The 22,828-nt window shown below is 36.0% G+C and overlaps 2 protein-coding genes across 2 annotated transcripts; both read left to right on the plus strand.

Moving 5' to 3' along the window:
* The first annotated feature begins 203 nt into the window (after positions 1-203).
* lman1 (lectin, mannose-binding, 1) lies at positions 204-13,921 on the plus strand. Its single transcript, XM_041970220.1, has 13 exons — positions 204-456; positions 1,422-1,576; positions 3,481-3,588; positions 3,939-4,000; positions 4,354-4,453; positions 4,580-4,703; positions 5,178-5,236; positions 5,400-5,532; positions 5,881-6,068; positions 6,389-6,465; positions 12,852-13,014; positions 13,207-13,331; positions 13,419-13,921. Exons 1-13 carry the CDS (start codon positions 237-239, stop codon positions 13,453-13,455), a joined length of 1,551 nt encoding a protein of 516 aa, XP_041826154.1. The 5' UTR covers positions 204-236; the 3' UTR covers positions 13,456-13,921.
* Positions 13,922-16,668: 2,747 nt separating this feature from the next.
* cplx4a (complexin 4a) lies at positions 16,669-22,037 on the plus strand. The gene is made up of 3 exons (XM_041970221.1): positions 16,669-16,956; positions 19,023-19,110; positions 21,121-22,037. Exons 1-3 carry the CDS (start codon positions 16,793-16,795, stop codon positions 21,346-21,348), a joined length of 480 nt encoding a protein of 159 aa, XP_041826155.1. The 5' UTR covers positions 16,669-16,792; the 3' UTR covers positions 21,349-22,037.
* The last annotated feature ends 791 nt before the right edge of the window (positions 22,038-22,828 follow it).

Consider the following 22,828-nt stretch of genomic DNA (forward strand, 5'->3'; position numbering starts at 1 on the left):
TCATGATCTTATTCAAGTTAAGACTATTTATATGCTTTTCTCGTGTATTTGGGTATGTTTCGTCGCTGACAGCGTGCCGCACCTCAGGTTAAAATCAGCTGTCCAGAGAGCGCGAGAAGGGGGAGGGAGGAAAAGCCAAAACCCGAAAACTGTCCAATGAGAAAACGCCCTGTTGGCCCTACAGGCATCCCGTCATGCTCGCGGACTGAGCGCTACGTCAGCAGTGATACGGAAACATGGCGGTGTCCATTGCACGGCGCCCGGCTGCCAACGCTCGACTGTTGATATTAAGTTTTCTCACAGCGTTAATTTTTCACTTCAGTGTCGCCGACGTCGCCACAGGTGCCTCGAACACAGAAGAACCTCCTCACCGCCGATTTGAGTACAAATATAGCTTCAAAGGGCCGCACCTGTCTCAGAGCGACGGTAGTATCCCGTTTTGGATCCACACTGGAAGTAAGTTTGCATCCAGCTGTCAACATCACAGAACCGTTAGATTTAAAAAAATATTTTACGTTTGTGGTTGAGGACGGCTCAACAGCAGAAGTCGGTCATGTTTGCAGCTTGAATCAGTTCCCGCTCGGGTGTATTTAAAAGTGACACCGGTCTGCTTTGTTTCCTTTTATCGTTTATTTATTTAATTTTTATCCAACCTTCATTCAAGTCCCAATGACATGCAAAAGACTTCGTTAAAACGAGTTGAAGGCCCTGATTGATGCCAGAGTGTGTAAAACACTTGCAGCCCCAGTACTAAACGGTCTTCTTGCAAAAACAGGCCTTTGGATTCTTGCATCACACAGTCCAGCTGCTGACATGAGCATTCAGTGATAGCTGCACCAGATAACACAGCCTTCCCTATAAATCAGCATTGATAAATGCTAAAAAAAAAAAAATACTGGCAACGTTCATTTACAATCAGTCTTCAGATTATTTCCTCGAGTCACTGTTACCTCCAAGAGTTAAAGATGACATCATTCTGTGTTTTTATTTTTCTTTCTTTAGTTACACAATAGACTATTTAGAGATGATTACATGAAACACTCAGTTTTATACCAGTAAACGAGACATGGTTGTAAACCTGAGAAACTACAATTCAAGTGAACGTATATACATCAAAAATTCAGTGTAGAAAAATTATCTACATGCACAAGTGAAAGAAATATTTTATTTTTGCTGTTTCTGTTTGTAAAAAGAGAAAATTTAACCCTTACTGATTCATTAATTCATTTTTACACTGATCTGTTTTAGGCATTAGTTTAGATTGGTCATTCTGTCATAGCAGCACTCTGAGAGTTAAAAATGAGTCCCACAGAAATTGTCTTACAATAAAATTCTTTTTCAAATCTTACTCTCTGAAAACACATTTCCTGGTCTTTGTGATCAACTTGTTATAAAACTGTCCCCCCCCCCCCCCATACCAGATGCCATTCCAAGTGCCGATCAGGTCCGCATTACACCATCCCTCAGAAGTCAGAGGGGCTCTGTTTGGACGAAAAACAAAGTCACCTTTGAACACTGGGAGGCAGAGGTGACCTTCAGAGTTTCTGGAAGAGGCAGAATGGGGGCGGACGGTTTGGTAAGGAGTGCTAAAACATTGTTAATTATGGAACCAATAGAATCCAGTTTCTCTATTTTTTGGTAAATATCATGTTAAGAATTTCCACCATGGTGTTGTGGTATTCTGATGCCTTACAGCAACACTTTCTGGGTTCAAGATTAGGGTGTATTTGGATGCAAGGGGTTGCGACACATCCCAGTACACATCCCGACTAGAAAGTGTAACAATAAAATGATCATAACATTCCTTAAAAGAGTAAAGCAGTACAAGCTGCAGCTCAAGGGACGTTTGTGGACTGTCTGCTCTGAGATTTCAAACAAGAACAACATGGACATGTTGTAACATTTTCTGTGTAATAGTTCATCAGAATGTGTTACCCAAAACATCTGAGGCAATACATAAAGCATTCTACTGTTAACTTTTGTTTGTTTCTTTGTTTTAGATCAACAATAGTTAAAATATTTGTCAGGACTTTCCAAAACAGCAAGTTGAGTCCTGCAGTCACCTCATTTGCATACAGTTGTCAAGACCTCAACTTTTTCTAAATAAGAAGCAGAAAACTTGTCCCCTAGATCATAAAACAGGAAGAGACTGTGTGAGGATGCCAAAAGTTAACATTAGCTGATTAAACTATGCATGTAGTATGATGAGAACTACTTGTTCACAGTGATGCAGTGATGCAGTTGTCTGTGTGTGCATCCACAGCACCAGAGAATCTGTACTCTAACACAACACTGCAGCATACTTGCAACCCTGTATTCACTCCATGGCTGTTTGGTTGTTTCAGTATGTGTATCTAGTGTACAGAAATTCAATACTTACTTCCTAATCTCTACAAAGCACAAGCTTGTATAATGAAATTATTACAGATGTCGTTCCTCTGCTCCATCCCAGCCATGGGGAGGAAAAAAAGTCTCACATGAATGAAGAGTCAGTCAAGTAGCAAAGATAAAGCCATTTAAACAGCTTTAGTTGTTTAGATCAGCTGAGAGTAAATTATGAGGACAAACAGGGAGACATAATCTGATAGACCCATATGAGGTTCTGTGAGAAGCTCTCAGGAATATTATGCTTCCATGGACCGGGGGATGGGAAGATGCCGGGAAGAAGTAAAATAAAAACAGTTCAGAGGTTTGTTTTGAATTAGCATCTGGGTTAATATAAATAGCAAACATCTAAAACAGTGGTGATTTCAATGGCAAAAACAATCATGCTGACATTCTAATACACACACACATACAAAAAAAGCATAATTTATCAAACCTCGTCCATCCAACTGGATAGCTCCTAAAAAGGAGCATTAAATACTAACACAGTGGCCTTCCCTCCTCCTGAGTTCTGTGCCCTGTTGGTGCAAAGCATAGTCGACCTAACAAGTTTTCATGGAGTTAGGTTTCTGTAAAGATGTGGCCACAAAAATTCCCGATTTCCTGGTGCTGCATCCCAAGTCCCATCTCATCCACAACATTCTCCTGTGACCGAATATCAGCCAGCAGACGGCTGGAAAGCTGCATCTCAGCTCTCTTTCTGGGCCAGTTGCTCCACTAACAGGTCCAGCTGCTCTAGCCAGACTAAGTAATAATTCATAAGATGTATGTGTTTCAAATAAGGAGGAGGAGGAGCAATCAGCTGGAACATCTGTATCCACCACCATTACTATAGTAGTGGAAAACATCTTGTCACCAGATGAAATAAACTGTGTCCAGACAATAATGATCTCTTTGCTGACAACATACCTGAGACTTGGAATCTATATTTCACATTATTTTGCAGTAGATAAAACTTTCCATTATCCTGTTTATGTTTGCCAAGTCCTCTTCTCTACTGGTTTACTTTTAAATAAGCTTTATCATAAAAATGCCTGCAGTTTTTTTCAGTAAAGCATGACAAAATAAACGTTTGTTTCCTTTTCCCCCCAACAGGCAGTGTGGTTCACCAGTGTACAAGGCCTTGACGGTCCGGTGTACGGTGCTGCTGATCAGTGGAATGGAGTGGGGGTCTTCTTCGACTCTTTTGACAATGATGGAAAGGTTTGTGTCAGCTTCACATCTCTAATACCTCTTTACGGTTAACAAAGCTGTAATTCTAATGTGTTCATGTCTGGTTGGAGCAGCCAGAACTACGGAAAGACACCATCAACACAAATAATGCCCGTTCGCTTCTTGTCAGCTGGTAGGGGTCTCGTGGTGAATATATAAGGCTCATCACTGTTTTGCCCAAAAAATTTGTATCTTTCATCTTTCTTGTATTTGAATAATTTATTTGTGCACAGGTATTGGATTAATATTTTAAATAATATAATCTAAAAGCAAAGCCACTTGATGTCTTCTGATAACAAGAGGATTAATGCATTTCCTTTGTTCTCACATTGTCGTTCCAGAAAAATAACCCAGCTATAATTGTTGTGGGGAACAATGGTAACCTTGTTTATGACCATCAAAAGTAAGTAAACACTTCTTTTGCTTTTCTCTGCTGTCACCGGCAACTTATATTTCTGCAACTTAAAGAAGCTTAGAAAATATGATTAGATTTGCTTGGAAAGTAAATAATCCTTTATGTTTCCTAATCTCCCTGAGCGAGTGAAAGCTTTAAATCACTTTTTCCATGCCATTCAGGTTAGTCCTAGAGTTCATACTGTTTATGTTGCCACTAAATAAGGGTTTACTGACACAATTATGTTGTCCACTTATCTTATAAACTTTGTTTTTCACTTTTCCTTCTTTTGAATGATGTTTATGTGGAGCACTGTTGTGTAATGTATATATTTTTCCTCTTACAACTTTGTTTTCATCCAGTGATGGCTCCACACAAGCCCTTGGTACATGTTTACGAGATTTCCGCAACAAACCCTATCCCATCAAAGCCAAAATAACATACTACAAAAAGACATTGACGGTAGGTGAAAGCATCAACATACTAACACTTTAAGCATCAAATCTGTATATATTAGACATGTATAACGATTGATCTTATGGTATGGTACACAATGCTTAATGCTTATGTTTTTATCCTCCTCACCAGGTCATGATCAACAATGGTTTTACTCCAGACAAAGAAGACTATGAGTTCTGTACAAAGGTGGATAACATGATCATTCCTACTGAGGGCTTCTTTGGCATTTCAGCTGCTACTGGTGGTTTAGCAGGTATGACTCTGTTCCCTGCTCGAAGTATTTTTAATATATATAAAAGTTAAGTTTTAAATCCATGTAATTTTTTTTTGTTGTTGAGCTGATGTACAAAAATTATTGAACAAAATTAACGAAGCAGCATTAACTGGGTAATTATTTCAAGAGAAGCTGGTGATTTTCTTTTGAATTTATTTCTTTACTTGAATTCTTTGTTATGAAGTGATAACCTTAATATTATTATTTTATTCACTGACACTGAAAAATCATGTAAAGTTCTTTAAAAGTTCATTAAAAGTTCCTGCTATTTTCTTACAGAAAATACAGTCTTTAATTACATGATATTGTCATAATCATCTGCATGATTTAATCAGGTTAATACTTTGTTTTTACCAGGATGTTACCCTTGGTGTTTTAAATTAAATAAGGTGTTGCTTTTTTTTCTTTCTTCTTGTTTGTGATTTCTAATTGACAATTTCTTGCCTCCATCAGATGACCACGATGTTCTGTCCTTCTTGTTATTCAGACTCACAGAGCCAGGCCAGCAGCCGGTAATTACCATTCTGTTGAGTTTTTGATGCCTCCAATCCCCGTGTGTTTCATTTACCTCTTTATTTTTCTGTAGTTTTATGTCTGCGTGCACTATGTAACCCACAGCTTCAGTTGAGTTCACTTCGGCTTTTTGTGTGTGCCTGTGTGTCATTCTCATTGAAGCCCCCAGTTGAGTCTGAGATTCCTAAAGAAGAGAAGGACAAGTACCAGGAGGAATTTCAGAACTTCCAGCAAGAGCTTGATAAAAAGAAAGAGGAGTTTCAGAAGGAGCACCCAAAAGTCCAAGGAGAGCCAAGTTAGTTTTCTGTCCCATCTAATCATCCAAAAGACTTCTGTAAAATTATACAAAGAAACAAAAACTACATCAACAGATTTTATTTATTTATTGTCTTTTTAATAAATATTTGAAGTGATCTGAACGGGATGAAAAAAAAATCACTTGAGAAAAAAATCTAACAATATACAGTATCAGTCAAAAGTTTTTACACACCTACCTATTCAAATTTAATGGATAGGCATGTTTAAACTTTTAACTTGTACAAAATGTGGAAAAATAAATATATAAAATATTTTCTATCTATGGAAAATAAACTGTGTTACGAACTGTTTATCGATTATTCTTGGATATTTGTGTCTCCCTCAGTTGATGATTTGTATGAAAGCGTGAATGACCGGGAAATCCGGCAGGTGTTTGAAGGTCAGAACCGGATCCACCTGGAAATAAAACAGCTTCACCGGCAGCTTGCTATGATCCTGGATGAGCAGCGGCGATATGTCTCCGTTCTCACAGATGAGGTTGCCAAAAAGGGAGCAAACGCTGGATCAGGACAGGTGAGCGAGTTGTCACCAGGACATAGACTTGCACAAAATGCAACTGGATTATAAATAATTGCACTCAAATTTTAAAACAGCTGCATACCTGCTTTAAAAATTCTTATGAGTTGTAATACCTGTAGACAAAAAGATCAGCATATTAAGAACATACTGTTGGGCTTTGAATGAAGTAGACATTAAAGAGTTATCTTCTCACTCCTGGTTATATGGCAGGTTACCAAAACAGCCAAAAAAGAAAATAACCATTATGACTGCTTTATCAGACTTGATTCTGGAGTTTTTAAGGCTCAGACTATTAAACTATATTTCTTTTCTAGGTGGATTTAGCCAGTCAGCAGCTGGGTTCCGTCATATCCACACAGCAGGAGGTTCTCCGGAATCTGAATGAGCTGAGGTAAGTAAAAGTAGTGCTGTATATGTTTGCTTATTCTTAAAACTAGTTGTTTTTGCTATAAACATAAAGAGACAACCCTGATACTCGAGAAAAACAAGGGAAATCCTGGCAGATAAATCTCTTAAATCATATTTAATCTCAGGATGTCATTGGTGTAACATCACAGGTGCCAGTCAGCATGATAATCCAGCTGCTGCGACAGCTTCCACTGCACAATGACTTCCTGCCTCTCTCAGACACATGCAAACAACAGCTATGACCCTCTGCTTTATAAAATAATCCTCACACTAAAGCAGTTTACTGTGCTGGTGTGTGTCTGTAGTGTGAACATGGTAAAATAGAAAAAGATTAATTACAATTTAGGAATATTCCAACTGATTGATTAACCTTTTAAAAACTGAAATAGAAATAGTTCGCCTATTATTTTTGTGCATAGTGGAGTCATTTCTTAAAGTATCCAAAAGTGCTTCATATTTCTATGATCTGTACAACTTAAGCTAAAAGATTATTAAAATCAATAAGCAATAATAACTTATAAAAGTGTTGGAATTATGCCATAAATATAAAAAATACACAAAAATCTGAAAAATTTTCATTACATTTTGCAAAAATAAACACACAAAACTTAGTTATCCAAAACATTTCTAAATGTACAAAAATAAAGAAAATGATTCTTTACTCTATGCAAGTTATTGCAAACGTCTGTCTCTTATAGTGTTTGAGATACACAACTTTTTAAGGGCAGAGTATGAAGGCGTTTTCGTTGATTCTTTGATTTTAGCTGTAATGCAAAGCAACAGAAACATAACTGAGCATTTTTTTTTCCACTGTGGTGTCGTTTGAGTATTTTTAAGTGCTTTATATCCCTAGAATATGTACAATATAGACAAATAGGTTATAGAGCATTGATAGTCTTAATAATTAAAATTTAAATTCAGATATTTTCCTTTTTCTTGAAATTGAGTTAGGGTTTTTGTTAAATGAACAGACAAAAACACTGAACCAAAACACTTATACATCCAGAAAAATATGAAATAGTTAATAAGTTATTTAAAATCTCTCTTTTTTATTTGTTTATTTCTGAAGCTATGTTTTATGTACAAGGTGCAGGTTTATTGTGTAAATACAATAAGTTCACACAGCTCCCTCAACTGCTCCACAGAGTATTTCCTCTGTACCATTAACCCCAGATGTGCTGAAAAGGCAGAGAATGATGCTACACTAATGGAAACTAAGCTAAAAACAAACAAAAAACTATGCTAAGTCTGCTGAAGAACTGTGATAAAAAACAAGCATCTTTCTATGCTAAAACACACTATAACCTGCAGAATAAAATATTTCTCCGTCTCTTTCTCCCTCTCTATCACTCTCTTACAATCACTGCCGAACACTCTGACTCTCCCGCGACTTCTTGATGCCACCGTGTTTATTTTGCCACTGCGCAACACACAAAGCATAATGTTATGACATCATCCTCTGGTAACGATGTCACATCTTGAAAGGCTAATTATGTAAAATTTTCAGTTCTAAACACTGAATATTAACTAGGATCATCTACTAAATGTAAAGAAGTGAAGAGGTTAAAATGGGTCAAAAACAAAACATCTGGCGAGATATTTACAGGTTTTTAGCAGATTAACCTGTACTTCCATGATGCACCTTCATGCTATACATCTGTGTCTCAAGAGGTATACTATATTGCCAAAAGTATTCACTCACCCATCCAAAGAATTGAAATCAGTTGTTCCAATCACTCCCATAGTCACAGGTGAATAAAACTCAAGCATCGAGGCATGCAGACTGTTTCTACAAACATTTGCTCTCAGGAGCTCGGTGAATTCCAGCGTGGTACTGTAATTGGATGCTACCTGTGCAACAAGTCCAGTCATAAAATTTCCTCACTCCTAAATATTCCACAATCAACTGGTCAGTGGTATCATAATAAAGTGGAAGCCATTGGGAACGACAGCAACTCAGCCACAAAGTGGTAGTCCCTATAAAATAACCGAGCAGGGTCGGCAGATGCTGAGGCGCATAATGCGCAAAGGTCAGCAGCTTTCTGCAGTCAGTTGCTACTGACCTCCAAAGTTTATGTGGCCTTCAGATCAGCTCAACAACAGTCTGAAGAGAGCTCCATGGATTGTGTTTCCACAGCCGAGCAGCCGCATCCAAGCCATACATCACCAAAAGCAATGCAAAGCGTGGGATGCAGTGGTGTAGAGAACGCCACCACTGGACTCTGGATCAGAGAACGCATAAGTGGAGACGTGTGATGAAGTGATGAATCACCATCTGGCGATTTGATGGAATAGTCTGGGTATGGCGGTTGCCAAGAGAAAAGATACTTGTCTGACTGCATTGTGCCAAGTGTAAAGTTTGGTGGAGGGAGGATTATGGTTTGGAGTTGTTTTTTTTGATTGGCCTGCACACAGTCCTGACCTCAACTAGACCACCTTAAGGATGAATTAGAGCAGAGGCTGAGAGCCTGGCCTTCTCGTCCAACATCAGTGTCTGACCTCACAAATGCGCTTCTGGAAGAATGGTCAAAAATTTGAGGAAAGCCTTCCCAGAAGAGTTAAAGCTGTTTTAGCTGCAAAGGGTGGACAAACGTCATATTAAACTCATTTGATTAAGAATGGGATGTCTATTAAGGCAGGTGAGCCAATAGCTATTTTTTTTTTTTTTTTTTTTCTTTCTAGTTTTTTGTTCCATCAGCATCAGGTGATGACACAAATCATCAATAACCAATAACAGCCCTGATATAAACAATAACAGACCAATAACTGATCAGACTTATTTAATTATAGGACACACTTCTTCAGATTGTCATAGTGCACATGTATCAATCAATCTTACATGTATTTGACCATAAATGGTCAATTCAGTAATCTCATCACTGTTAAGTGTTAATTGGGTTGCTTATGGGTAGTTCTCTACTACTAATCACAGCATCAACTGAGAGGAAGACCTGGAATTTAAATGGCTCAGATATCAAAGTGCTTATTGACCAAAACATCTTTGTGGACTGGGAGCTCTTGTTTCCTGTGATTGTCACCAGATAGACCTCTGGAAGTAATCAGACAAGTCGCCACATCAAAAGCACAAAAATATGTCGTCACCTTGAAGTAGAATTTTTGTCATTGTTGTGAATATTAATGTGTAATAAGTATAGCAATATTAAGCTGTAATCTTCTTCTTTAACATAAAAATTGTTTCCTTATTCTTTCTCAAATGAGAGAATGCACAGATATTTGATGCAAAGATAATACAGCTTAAAAGATTTTATCATGATGTGCCTTCTGAGGCAAAGTCTCAAATGACTGGTTGATTTGAGTACTTACAGTAAGTAAGCCTGATTGAGTGTATACAAAGTAATTTTGGCGGTTTAGAGCTTGTATATTGGCAGTGACATTTGTGCTTTTGTGTTACTTGATTTAGGACTTAGTCACAGTGTGCACGCAACAGATTTAAAGTAAGAAATCTTCAAAAACCAGAAATCAGATTAGTGTGTGGATTTTCCTCAGCTTTACAGATAATTCAAATAATTCATTTATGGATCATCTAACTGGTCTTGGGGCCTATTAACTAAATGTACAAGCTTGTTAACCGTTAGTTTAGCCATTACTGGTCTGGGAAATTAGTCTTAGGTTGATTAATTTACTTAGTAACTCTTTAGTCTTAAAAAAAAAAAAAATTAGATAAAAATAAAATCTGACCAGAGGACCTATTTAACTGTTTTCCTGGTAAAAATTTTACCATTAATGACAACTTGTGTGTGCTTTTTGATTGTGTCTTCATTTCAAAACACCATCTGCATAAAGAATTAATCAAATTTACAAGATATTAAAGACATGATTTTATGTAACATTAATCTCTTAGTCTCATGTATCATAAAAGAACCAAGCTGTCTGAATGCCCTAAATCCAACAGGACATCCATTCTCAAATGATTTTGCATACATGATTTTCTTTATCACACAGTTGACCCACAACTCCCACAGTCCTTGACTCACATGTAATTTACTCGTGAAGTCTAGCTGAAGACTAAATTTTGAGTGATGTTATACAGTGAACGTGCAAAGATGGACACAGAGTGTCTGTAAGGATTCAGTTTTAACAAAGCACATTAGCAGAGAGGCAATTTTAAGATAAGATGGGACACAAGAGTAAGCTGATTGGCACAGTAAATCAGTTCAGACACCAGCAAAAGGCTGTCGCTGCCTCCTAATGTGCTAATGTGATCGACTGATCTGTATTTCTTGGTAGATTAAGTCTTCTGTTTATCCTGACCCGTCTTTTAAACAGAGTTTATGATAGGACTTCATCTCAGATTCTCCAAACATACAAAGAGCTTTCTGCTCATAAATGGGTCACTGGTAGGAGATGGAGATTAGATATAGGGTTTAATAAATGCTCACTTACTTTCTCAAGGGAGATTTTTTTTTCTCTTATGATGAAACAAATTAGATTTTGTTTATATGTCATCCCTGTCTCAGACCTTGGCCATGTGGCTAAGCAAGAAAAGGCCACATCTTAGCACCATTTTGTCCTTATCAGATTAGAAGTCTTTAAATACATCTGTCATACACAAGCAAAACATGGTTTCCCTCCAATTGATTTCTCGTCACAATCCTCCCCAGGGCCTTCCTGCTTACATTGCTGGAATTCTGTTCATTTGTCAATTCGCTTTTTCATTCCTAATCGCCTTAGATGTGTTTAAGATGATAAGGGAAACTTATTGCTTCCTCCCTGTAAGTAATCAACTTTAAGAAATTTCATTTTGTTGAGAAATGTGATCCGGGCTTAGATAGTCTTTATTTTCTTTTGATGCTTTACAATGTATTTAAGTTTCATGTATGTTTGAAATTGGAAGTGAAAGTACAGATTTGAGTTCAATCACTGGTTGAGTGAAGGCTAGAGCTGTTAAGAATACTTTAATTTCTTTTTAGGGAATTTATTTTTAGAGATTTCATAAGCAGCACATTTATGGCCCTGTGACACAAATCTTTGGGTCAGATGATAAAATGGACCGGACACACTTATGAGTCTTAATCTGATTCTTGGTAACACTCAGTTTCTAGAGGGTTATAATGGTTGATACTAACAACAGGTTCATTAAGATATTTTTGATAAATTGGATTTATTTACTTCGTTATGTGCAGGTTCTTCTCCCTTTTATTAAGCGCAACTTCTATGACCCTCCAACACACTCTTTGTACAGAAATCTCTGTTTCCAGAAGTTTAGGCAACTCTGATTTATGCCAACTTAACCAGATATAGACGGATGTTCGCCATGATAAAGCAGAGCAGCTTAGAGTAAAATAGTTATTATTCTTCAACAAACGCAAAACGTGTACATCATGTTCATTGCACAAGTGAGCTGAAAATCATAAGAAACAAGGTTAAAGAAATACCAAACTACATTAAAACCGAGGTTGTCTCTATTTTTTAGTTTGAAGACCAGATTTTAGCTTAAAAAATCCACCTCTTTAAATGAAAAGCACACATGTGGTCTGTTAATGTGAATGTTTGATTAAAAGCTAATTACTTCATGACTGCCGCTGAATGTGATCATTATTAGTGCTAAAAAAAACAAGTACCGTCGTTTTTTTTTATATAAAATTTTATTTATTTATTTATTATTTTTAAATAAATTATTATTTTATTTTATTTTATTTTATTGACCATAATGATTCTTTTCCCCACACAGTAGCAGTTTAAGTAATTATAGTTTTGTTTTGTTTTTGTTGTTTCACTCGTGCCACAGACGTAGCATAAAAATGCAATAAAAACACTGACAGAATTATAACCACATTGTCCACCTTAGAAACGGTGACAGATTTATATGGTTAATTATTAAATAGCTAATTAGCTGTTTTTCTCCATTTAGGATGAAATCAAATGTCTTAACTTCAAGTACATTTCAAGTATTTTAAATTTAAAGGAGTCTAAATTGTCTGTTTTCAGCTGTGATTTGTTAACCGACATTTTAATTTAGCCCCTAGTATCATAGGTTGTATCTTATAGATACTGGATCATCCAGACAGTTTCTGCTCCGTTTCTTAACCTGCTGTACTTGTAATCTGTTGTAAGAACATGTTTTTATAAGGGATTAATTTAGCAAACATGACCTCTTTTGTCAGACGGTAATTTTCTGTTTTTTAAACTTTGAGAAAATCTATCCTCCAGTGAGTAGGGATTAAAAGATTAATGGTGGACAATTTCTATTACTGAAAATATAACGATACCACACAGCATATTTACTGTGCACTAAGCTAACCAACAGGGTTTCACTTAGCAGTGATTTATAACACTGCTTTAGGAGGCCCTCAGAGTAATGATGTTTACAACACACTGTCTCAATAATTGTGTCCTACTTGTTTGCAGAAACTCCTTCTATGAGTCACTGAAACAGATCGGCTCTGCCCAGCATCAGGGTAATGCGGTTGGCATGGGGACATATGAGACTATTCAGCACTTCAACGACATCAAGGAACATCTGCACATAGTGAAAAGGGACATGGAGCACCTTGTCCAACGAAATGTCCAGGTATAGATCATTTTGAAGTCTCAGCTGGAATATGGGTTAGATATTACGGGGTGGTTGTGACTCAGGAGTTGAAGTAGTGAACTTGATCTTTTGCTTTACATGTCCAGTTGTCGAATGGTCCGTGCTCTGATACAATAATTAAAAAAAAGAGTGCACATAAATGTGTACAAATGTTTTTTTTTTGTCTTTCAGAATCCTGCAGATAAAGTTGTAAAATGCCCCGAGGTGCCTCCAATGCCTTCCTGCTTATCCACTGCTCATTTTGCAATATTTGTCATCATCCAGTCAGTGCTGTTCTTCTGCTACATCATGTACAAGTAAGACAGTAGTTTCTATTTGCTTAAATAAAGCTTGTCTTTTCAAATCAGTTTCTGATTTTATGTTTCTCTCCTTTTTACTTGTAGAAGTCAACAAGAAGCAGCTGCAAAGAAGTTCTTTTGATGACATTTATAAAAACAAATGTGTGTTCAAGAGAGAATGTCCGTTTTCATAATTTTTGTTCAATTCAGATTTAAGTTATTGTACTTGAAAAATGCTGAGGAAGTTTGTTTTAATTAACAGCAGATTTTTTTTAATTTGATCAGTAATGTGTGTGAATGCCAGTGTTAAGACTTGCTGTCCTTAATTTCAACACAATGTAACATATTCCTTACAGTATTTACTTATTGGTCAGATCCTTAGTTTGTCTTCAGAAGCTGAAATCTGCCACAATCTCTTTCTGTTAATCCAACAAATTAAAAAAAAAAAGACCTGTGTTTTGAAATGTGCAAATTTTGTATAAAATAATGCAAAAAAAAAATGATGCCTCCAACATCAAGTATCTACTTCAGTATGTCTGTTTGAGTCAAACATGTCCGAATCTGACATGTCCTCTACCTGAACAATTTACATAAATGGTTGACACAAATTACTCTGTGATCTCTATTTATTTATTTATTGTTCATGACATCTACACAGAATGATGTGGGTTTATCATCACCATCAGAAAATCTTTCCAATTATTTTTATAAAGGGTCCTGATTAATTAAATAGTCTGATTACTCTTTGTTTTTAGGAACCCAAGTACTATACAAATTAAAAGGATGACTTGGTTTGGGTGCAGGGTTAAGAAAAACTTTAAACTTATTATAAATTTTGAGAGGGACCCTTTTCACTCTGAGGATTAATCCTGTGTGAAAATTCATGGTTTTGTTTAAGATAGCCAAAAGTGCCACTTTGATTTAAGAGGAAATTACATCAACTGAACTGTGCAACGTTGTTTTGAGTTGTTGTAGTACTGCTTGTTAATGTCTCATTGTAATGACCCAGCTCTTTTTAACTTAAGCTAGCTTTGAGGTTTTTAAACTCCATTATACCTGGGATCATTTTCCCAAATGTGTCTTATACATGGAGCCCAGAGTTGCTTATTTTTTAGTCTTATGTTCATGTAGCTGTACCCAAAGATATTAAGGGAGGATATTTTATTCAGGCAAAAAAAAACAAATGTAATGTCTTAACCAAATTTGATTATTAAGATAATGATATTTAAAACAAATAGCCAATACAGACTAAAAGTAAGGACCACAGACCGATCCCTAATTAAATATATTCTTAGCGATTAAAGGTCGTGGTTTCAAATACTGGATTAAAACTGTATCAGGATGTGTTCAGACTTTAAAACTGTCTTGTAATGTGTTACAAGTCTGGAGTATGTTGATGGAACTAAAGTTGATCAAGCAAACTAAAATCTTTCTAAATCTTTTGATTGCTTCATATTAATAAGGAGAAAGTTAACAGTGTATCATTTCTGCACAAGCTACAAATTCATGCATTTCAGAAAAAGGATTATTATTTTTTGTTATTACTGTTTTGTGCATGTGTGTGTGTGTGTGTGTGTGTGTGTGTGTGTGTGTGTGTGTGTGTGTGTGTGTGTGTGTGTGTGTGTGTGTGTGTGTGTGTCTACTGCAGTGGTTCCCAAACTTTTTCTGCAGGGCCCCCTTTTCATCAACAACAATAATGTCACACTCCCCCGATCCCACTACTCGATGCATCTCGATGCTTACAAAGAAACGTATGAAGAAATGTGACATGAAATAGTCTTTAATTTAATGGCTGCTATTTCGTTAACTATAGTTTAACCATGTCAGTGACAGAAGAAATGATCCATTTCTCTGCTATAGTGTGAAATGTTTTAAACCAGGAAATTCTGCAATCTACTTCAGGTGTGTTGAACTTTCAATAAGACGGATGCTGCTTTAATTAAACATTCTGCTTTATACGACAGTTGGATAGTTAATTTCTAAAGTAACTGACAGGCTTTTCTTTTTTGTTCAGTCCCCAAGTGGTGTTGTAACTTGTTTGGCTTCATACTATCAGATGATAATATTCTGAGACGTACAACACACAGTGGTCTCTCGTCATTACCCACATTACTTGACCATTAGGACAAGAAATGTCTCATCACATTTTTTTTTTTTTTTTCTGGTAGTTAAAATCTCTCATGTTGTTGCATCATAATTTGCCCATTGGTACTTTCTCAATTGTGTTCATGTTTTGCTAGCAGTGCAAAAACCTTGCTGCGCCCCCTAAGGGAACCCGCCCCCCAGTTTGGGAACCACTAGCCTACTGCTTATGTTTTGTCTTTTGCACAGAGGTGGAGACTCCAAAATGACAAGGAGATTTTTATATGGTGTGTTATTACAGTGTCCTAGATGTAACACTAACCAACTAGTTTTTAATATTCAAAGCCAATCAATGACATTTTAACTCCTAAACCTACTAAACATTAATTGAAAGCAAAAGAGAAATTTCAATGTTTAGAAAGTCAAATATGGAACAATAGACAAGCTCAAATCCCCTCCTTGAAAGCCATGAGTAATGTAATACAAACACAATATCATTCGCTTTGGGCTTAGCATTATGCAACTATATTACATGTCACTGTTTGAATGCATCTTTTATAAATAAATAAATAAATAAATAATAATAATAAATACTCTAAGGTCCTCCTGAATGTGTGGAGATAGAGTACTGCAGTGCAGTGAATGTTTGAAACAAATACATAAATCACATGTTTGAAGACAGGATTTGTTGCAGATGAGCATTAATAAAATGTTTGAGTATTTAAAAAATATTGCAGCGCTTCCTTAAAAATTTAATGAGACTGTGATAAAATGAAATGAGAGGTGTCACCTCCCCACGTGTCACCCTTTAGTAAATTGTGCCCCCACTGAAACAATAACACTGCATGAAGGATGGCCTCATGGGGATTAACAGGACTATAATCCCACTCCTCTCTCTCCTCTCAGTAGTGTTAGCTGCACATGGGCTGGCCTGTACTTCACTAATGTGATTAAGCAGCAGTGGGCGGAAGCATCACGGGCTAAGTGTGGTAAAAAGTGAAGATACCCATCTCCAAATCTCTTTTCACAAGTTTTTGAGCAAGTTTCACCAAATAATTCTCCAAAATGTCAAAATGATTGAGAAAAGATATACTTTAAGGTCTTTGTGATTTAAAAATAGAGAGAAAACAGGCCATCTGCCTCTTAATATACTGAAGCAGGGAGGATTAAATCCAGATTATGCCCTGAGGCAAAACGTGTGTGTGTTTGTGTGTGTATGTCTGTTGCTTGTCGTCAGTGTGTCCTTGACTATAGAAAAGCAGCAGGTTAGCTAGAGAGCTATCACTGGATTTGACAGCTAGAAGCCAAATCGAAGGGAACCATAAGAGGAGTGGTATAATTTCCACAAATACAAAAAAATCTTCGTCCTCGCAGAGTTAACACTCACATAGCTCGAGATGGCTTTCTTGATCAAGAGCATGATTGGGAACCCCCTTTCAGGAATGGGTCTTGGTGGTGGAGGTGACAAAGAAGAGGAGGCCGCCCCCTCAGATCCAGCAAAAGCAGCAGGGATGACACGCGAGGAATATGAAGAGTACCAAAAACAGTTGGTGGAGGAAAAGTAAGTAAGAACATGGACACCACTCCCTATTGAATTGATGCTGTTGGCCCATGGAGAACAGTATGGCTGCAGAGTGTACTAGCTGACCTTGATGTGTTGTTTCATCACCTTCTTTCATTGTATACTTTCCTCTCTCAATCTCAACATATATATTAATTTTATTATTCACACCCAAGCTGAAATAACTGTAGCTTTCTCTGTGTTTACTTTGTTCATGAAGTAACAATGAATGAATTGGGTTTTAAAAAGATGCATTTGTTGCTGAAGGTCACAGCAGAGGCATCACCATCGTGCTCACTTTCTTTTTCACATTCTTCCACAGAATATTCCAGTAAAGCTAAATATAGTGTTCAACCAGGAGCAATAATCTCCCATAATCTGTAATCTCTGTCAGCACAAAGAGCATTTATTAATGCTATCTTGTAAGAGTCTCAAGTCTGAATAGAAGAATAAAAACAAATATTTTATTTACAGCTTGAAATGGCAAGTTTAGGGAGGAAAGTCATGAGAGCTTTGAATTATTATTCTATTAATCAAAATCATTTCTTGTAATAGAAATGAATGGTTAATTTTTCTGACTTTAAACACAGACATGTCCAAGACTAATTTTAAGCCACTTTTCTTTTATTTGAAAGATATGCCTCTTGAAATAAACCCTTTCATGTTTCTACAGTAACACATTATTTCCTTCACTAAAGTTGGCATTTTAAATTCAGCTTTTTCATGTTGTGATTCATGTTTCCAAAATTCATCTGAATTAATATTTGCTTTTAACTTGTGATAAACCCAGATTTGACAGCATTTTACTAGAATCAATTCTATGGAAACCAGCAGATTCATACAGTCGTTATTACATAACCAGATTAAAACAACCCCCCCTCCTCTCCCCGTACATGTTTTTGTACTTAATGGCACTGTTTTAATAGATGACATAAAATTAAAAATTTTTTTTTACCTGTACATTTTCACACATCCAGTTAAAAGAAATCCAATTATGAATCTAATTGTTAATAAAAAGCATATGACAGATAGTTCCATATGTCTCTTTGAAAAACTGTCTTAAGCATCTGCAAACATCTGTAAGAACAGTGAAAAATAAAAAGTGGTTTCAAACATCCCTGCACTGCGTTGTTGTTGTTTCACTACAATTCTGTTGTGACGTCTTAATTTCAAATCTGCTTGACTCAATCTGGGACAATAATCCCATCTTTAATTGGCTGAATGAAAAGTGTACTAGGGCAGTTTTGAATACAGGAATATACATGCCGGGTCTCTCTATAAATATAAGACAACGATAATATTTATTCCAGCAAATCATTTTTGAAAATGTGGATTTAGACTTAAATATGGTGAAGTATATATATATATATATATATATATATATATACATGGCAGAAGCTTTGCATGTATTAAATTCATTTTAGCAAATGCTTTTATTCAAAGAGTTTATAAGTGAGGTGCACAATGGGGGGACGACATGGTGTCCTTAAGCATGTAAAATGGTAAAGCTGGGAATGGAACTGGAAATATTTCATTTGCAAGACAATCTCTCTACCCTCGGAGCTACAGTCTCCTGATGTGTAGACAGGAATCTGGTGTAGCTGAAATGAAACATTCAAAGGCTTCTTGGCTGAACACTGGAAACACAGTTCTCAAAATATCAGTGTGTAAGAGCAATATTTGTCACAAAAAATCTTAGAACAGATAGTTTACAGAGCAGCTGCTAATATTATTATCAGAACCTCTAAAATGCAGCTGTAGCATCTACAGCTTTGAATGATTTCACAAGAACAGAACACACTGTTTAGGCCTGTTTTTACATCCATGTATCAGGTTGGATTAGTGGCATATTAAAGTAAAACATATTATTTTACTGGTATGAAACTATGTCCAATGTGCTGAAATAATTTTATGTGGTATTTAAGACTTAAATTTGAGACTTACATTTGAACCTACTTAAAAATGGATGTAAGTCAGCAATATTTTAATTGCAACAGACCTGAAATGCTTTTGTGACCAATAGTAAAGGTCAATGTACTAATTATATTGTTCTTCTGTCTGTCCAGGATGGAGAGAGATGCAGATTTCTTACACAAAAAGGCAGAGAGGGCAACACTCAGGGTGTGCCTCAGAGATAAATACAGACTGCCAAAGGTAAACACTTCAGAGCTTTTATCCCTAAAGTTGCATTGAAACTTATACTTAAAATTGCGTGTAATTCAACATATTATTAAACTCAAAACAATTACACAATGGTTGACATGAGTAATTATTATCACAGGATTTGACTTTATATCCTATATTTAGATATTATTAATTTATAAATAGTAAAACTTTAACATTTCATATTGTAGTTTCTGCTCACGTGTTCTGAAAAACTACATTTTAGTGTATTATAAAAACACTTATCAAAAATTCACTCATTACTCCTGTTCTTTCATCCATTATTTAAATATTATTTGTACTGTATAGAATAATCATATGATTAATACTTATTACAAACTGAATCTGACAACTGAGCTTTTAGAAGTGCTTTTCTGACGCTACCTTAATCTAACCGCTGCAGCTTAGAAAACAGGAGGTGCCAAAGATTAGCAAGAAAGTCATTCAGACGTCAACCTCTATGTCCCATATTGCTCCTTGATACTTAGAAAGCCAAATGCCAGGTGAGCAGGTGTTCCCAGCTCATTACGTAGAACCAGGCGGAGTGAACTGGATTCAAGAAACAGAAATTTACTTTAGAGGATATAAGCTGCACAATTCCAGGATTTCAAAGGACCTTTGACAGAAAAATAAACTGTAATGGAAGGAGCCACAAAGGTATGTAGAGATTTCATTGAAGGCATTTAAACATAAAGACTACTAGTTTTCTTTAAATGAATGCAGCGATGACCTTGGCTACTGGAAGAATTTCTAATAACTTTCACTAGGAAAGTATTGTTGACTTTTCTGTTTGTATTGATAGATTTATTTCATGTTACTGGTCCTTTTTTTTAAGCTGACACCACAAAATATGTTGAGCTGAAGGTAACACATATCAACCTTTTTTTTTTCCAATGACATTGTATATCAGAGGATGGAACAAATGATACAAGTGCCTTTGTTAGAGCTGAAATCTATGTTTTGAAAGTTTTTTTTTTTTATCACAATAAGACTCTATAATGCAGATTCTTTCAATTCAAGATGTACATGGTTGAGAACATAAATAGCTGCCGTCATTGTGAGTCAGAAAAGGAAATATTTGCTTTAATGGAGCAAGTGCACAATATGAGTAGAAGCAGGAGGTTGGTGCCGTTCATCTAATGGAATTAGAGTCTCGTGCAACTCTGCAGAAGTTATCTTTAGACTATGGTTGAGACTCTGAGAAGAAAGGCTAAACCAGGTCGGAGATAATCCCACAGATTGAATTTTAAAGTAGTTACAGTACAGTAACTATTTTACTACTATCCAGATATAGTGTTAGATTTGGTTTTTGAAAAGGCTTTCTATTGAGTCTATCACTAAAGTAATAAAGCATAATGTGTAGCGGTATACGTACAGTAAATAGGGAAAACACGTCAGCTTCACAGAAACATAGAAAACAGACAACAGGTATATCCTAGAGTTCAGGTACTTAGATGTGGATTAACACAGATCCCAGATTTCATTTACTTGTTTGCTGCCTTCTTTCAGTTAGTTTGTTAATCATTTAAAATAATCAAACTCAGTCAGTTTCATTTTAATTATATAAATGTGTTGAATTAAAGAAAGAAAATTGAATTAATCCAAATACAACCAGCAAATTCATCCTTTTTTTTTGTCATCTTAATGATATGTTCTCTGATAATCCATAGTCAATTTATACAATGTTTGTCAGATTGAAGCCAGCTATAGAAACCAGGCAGGCAGGATGCATGTTAATCCTGTAAACATCCTGCCTGTCATGTCAGCCTGTAGGTTGTTTACTCCTTCAAATAACAAATGTCCATATCTGTCCAGTCTTTGATACAATGATAACAATAACAATAAGAATGATAATAACAATGGTGAGAAAAATGTTGCAACATAAAGCAGGAGTACGAGATTGTAAGGATTTTGATGTAAACATATATATTTTAGAAATCACATTTACACACTAGCACTGCGTTCTCACAGTGTTCTGATTCCCAATCTTAATCCCTGCAGAGCGAGCAGGATGAGAACATGATTGAGATGGCCGGGGACGACGTGGATGTGCCTGAGGAACTGCTCAAGATGGTGGATGAGGATGCCACTGAGGAGGAGGGCAAGGACTCCATCATGGGCCAGATTCAGAACTTGCAGAACATGGACATGGACCAGCTGAAGGAGAAGGCCTCGGCCACGGTCACCGAGCTGAAGAGCAAAGCGGAGGAGAAGTGCTCTGTCATGTGAATAGCCAAGGAGGGTGGATGTGTTTCAGTAATGAAGAGAAAGAAGAGAGAAGAGACAGGATGGTAAAAAATAATAATTGTAATTTCACCACTTTTGGGGAATCTAAATACCAAGATGTGTATAAAGAGTCTGTGATTCAGTCACAGAAAAAAAAGGCCTACTAAGTATTCACTTTTACAATAAATGCTCCATCCCTATATCATACAAAACATGCCACATGACAACACAGTGGTTTATTATGTAATCTGCATTCACTAAAGGATACACTGTAAAAGTTTCACTGTTTGCTCATTGAATGGGCAAAGATTTACCCACTGAATGACAATGCATCTCTCCTCAAACATTGTGTGATATAACATTCACTTTATTTCTCTGTTTGTTACAAAATGAGACAGTTTAGTCTCTAAAAGTGTGTTTTTCTGTCAAATAAACAAAAATATACCACAATTTGTTGATAGAAAACCAATCCTATCTAAATATTTCAACTTTCCTTTTGGTCTCATTGTTATTCTAGATATTTTTTGTATGTGGTGTTTAAATTAATTATATTTAGTCCCTCTCTTTTGATGTTACTACAAAGCAGATGATCTTTTTAAGTTGTGACATACATCTCAGTGGTGATAAAAACTGGTGAGGCTGAAAACATTTGCAGATTTGCACAAATCTAATTCAAAGTATAGAAGCATTTCTGGAACACATGGAGGTACATTATGCTGAGAAAACAAATGTATTGTTCAAATAAATATGTATATTGAATACAAATAATGTGTCTTTTGTCTTGTGAGGCGTAAAAAAAACTCATTATAGGTTATTTTCTTTATGCATCTGTCATATGCAGCTTTGACACAAATGTTCTCACTAAGCTCCGTGTAAGCCAATTAAACTGTAAGTGGTTAAAACTATTAATGAAACTTCAGGGTTTTATGTACAAAAACTGATCTTCTGCAACAAAATGTTTGGGATTTCAAGTCTGATATTATATTATATTTTTTTATTCCTTTATTTTTCTATTTTCAGTCTTGTAGCTGTACATGCATTGCAAATTTAGCTTCAGATAGCTGCAATTAATCCTATTTACACAAATCATGGATAACAGAGTGTAAAAAAGGAATAAGTCTTAATTTAATTGGGCATTATACAAACAGTCGGTTAAGTTTAAGTATAACTAAATCAGAGGGCAGGAGGCTGAGAAGCCAAAGTTTCATAGGAAACCAAGTTTGATCGACTGCGGATTTGTAAAGTCTGGAGATTAAATCTAATAGGATCAACACAGCCAAGGTTGTCAGTCTGTGCCCTCTGTGTCTTTTTCCTCCAACAGTCATGAAGTATTAGATATCTCATTCTTCTTCTTCTTCTTTTTATTCAGGGATTTATTTCTCATATTTATTAGAACTTGAAGAAATTAAGGTTGTGCAGTGAAATTTGAAAAAGATTTTTTTTTTTTTAAATTTAGGGTTAAGGACAGAAATAAAGAGAGAAA

Source organism: Melanotaenia boesemani, chromosome 19, assembly GCF_017639745.1.
Source record: "Melanotaenia boesemani isolate fMelBoe1 chromosome 19, fMelBoe1.pri, whole genome shotgun sequence".
In the NCBI taxonomy this organism is placed as follows: domain Eukaryota; kingdom Metazoa; phylum Chordata; class Actinopteri; order Atheriniformes; family Melanotaeniidae; genus Melanotaenia; species Melanotaenia boesemani.

What these genes read in the sequence shown, in the direction of transcription:
- cplx4a (XM_041970221.1), top strand. Translation starts at nt 16,793, where the DNA reads ATGGCTTTCTTGATCAAGAGCATGATTGGGAACCCCCTTTCAGGAATG. An exon ending in AAACAGTTGGTGGAGGAAAA is followed by an intron (nt 16,957 to 19,022) that starts GTAAGTAAGAAC and finishes CTGTCTGTCCAG; the next exon opens with GATGGAGAGAGATGCAGATT. An exon ending in ATAAATACAGACTGCCAAAG is followed by an intron (nt 19,111 to 21,120) that starts GTAAACACTTCA and finishes TAATCCCTGCAG; the next exon opens with AGCGAGCAGGATGAGAACAT.
- lman1 (XM_041970220.1), top strand. Translation starts at nt 237, where the DNA reads ATGGCGGTGTCCATTGCACGGCGCCCGGCTGCCAACGCTCGACTGTTG. An exon ending in AAAAGTCCAAGGAGAGCCAA is followed by an intron (nt 5,533 to 5,880) that starts GTTAGTTTTCTG and finishes TGTCTCCCTCAG; the next exon opens with TTGATGATTTGTATGAAAGC. An exon ending in TTGTCCAACGAAATGTCCAG is followed by an intron (nt 13,015 to 13,206) that starts GTATAGATCATT and finishes TTTGTCTTTCAG; the next exon opens with AATCCTGCAGATAAAGTTGT.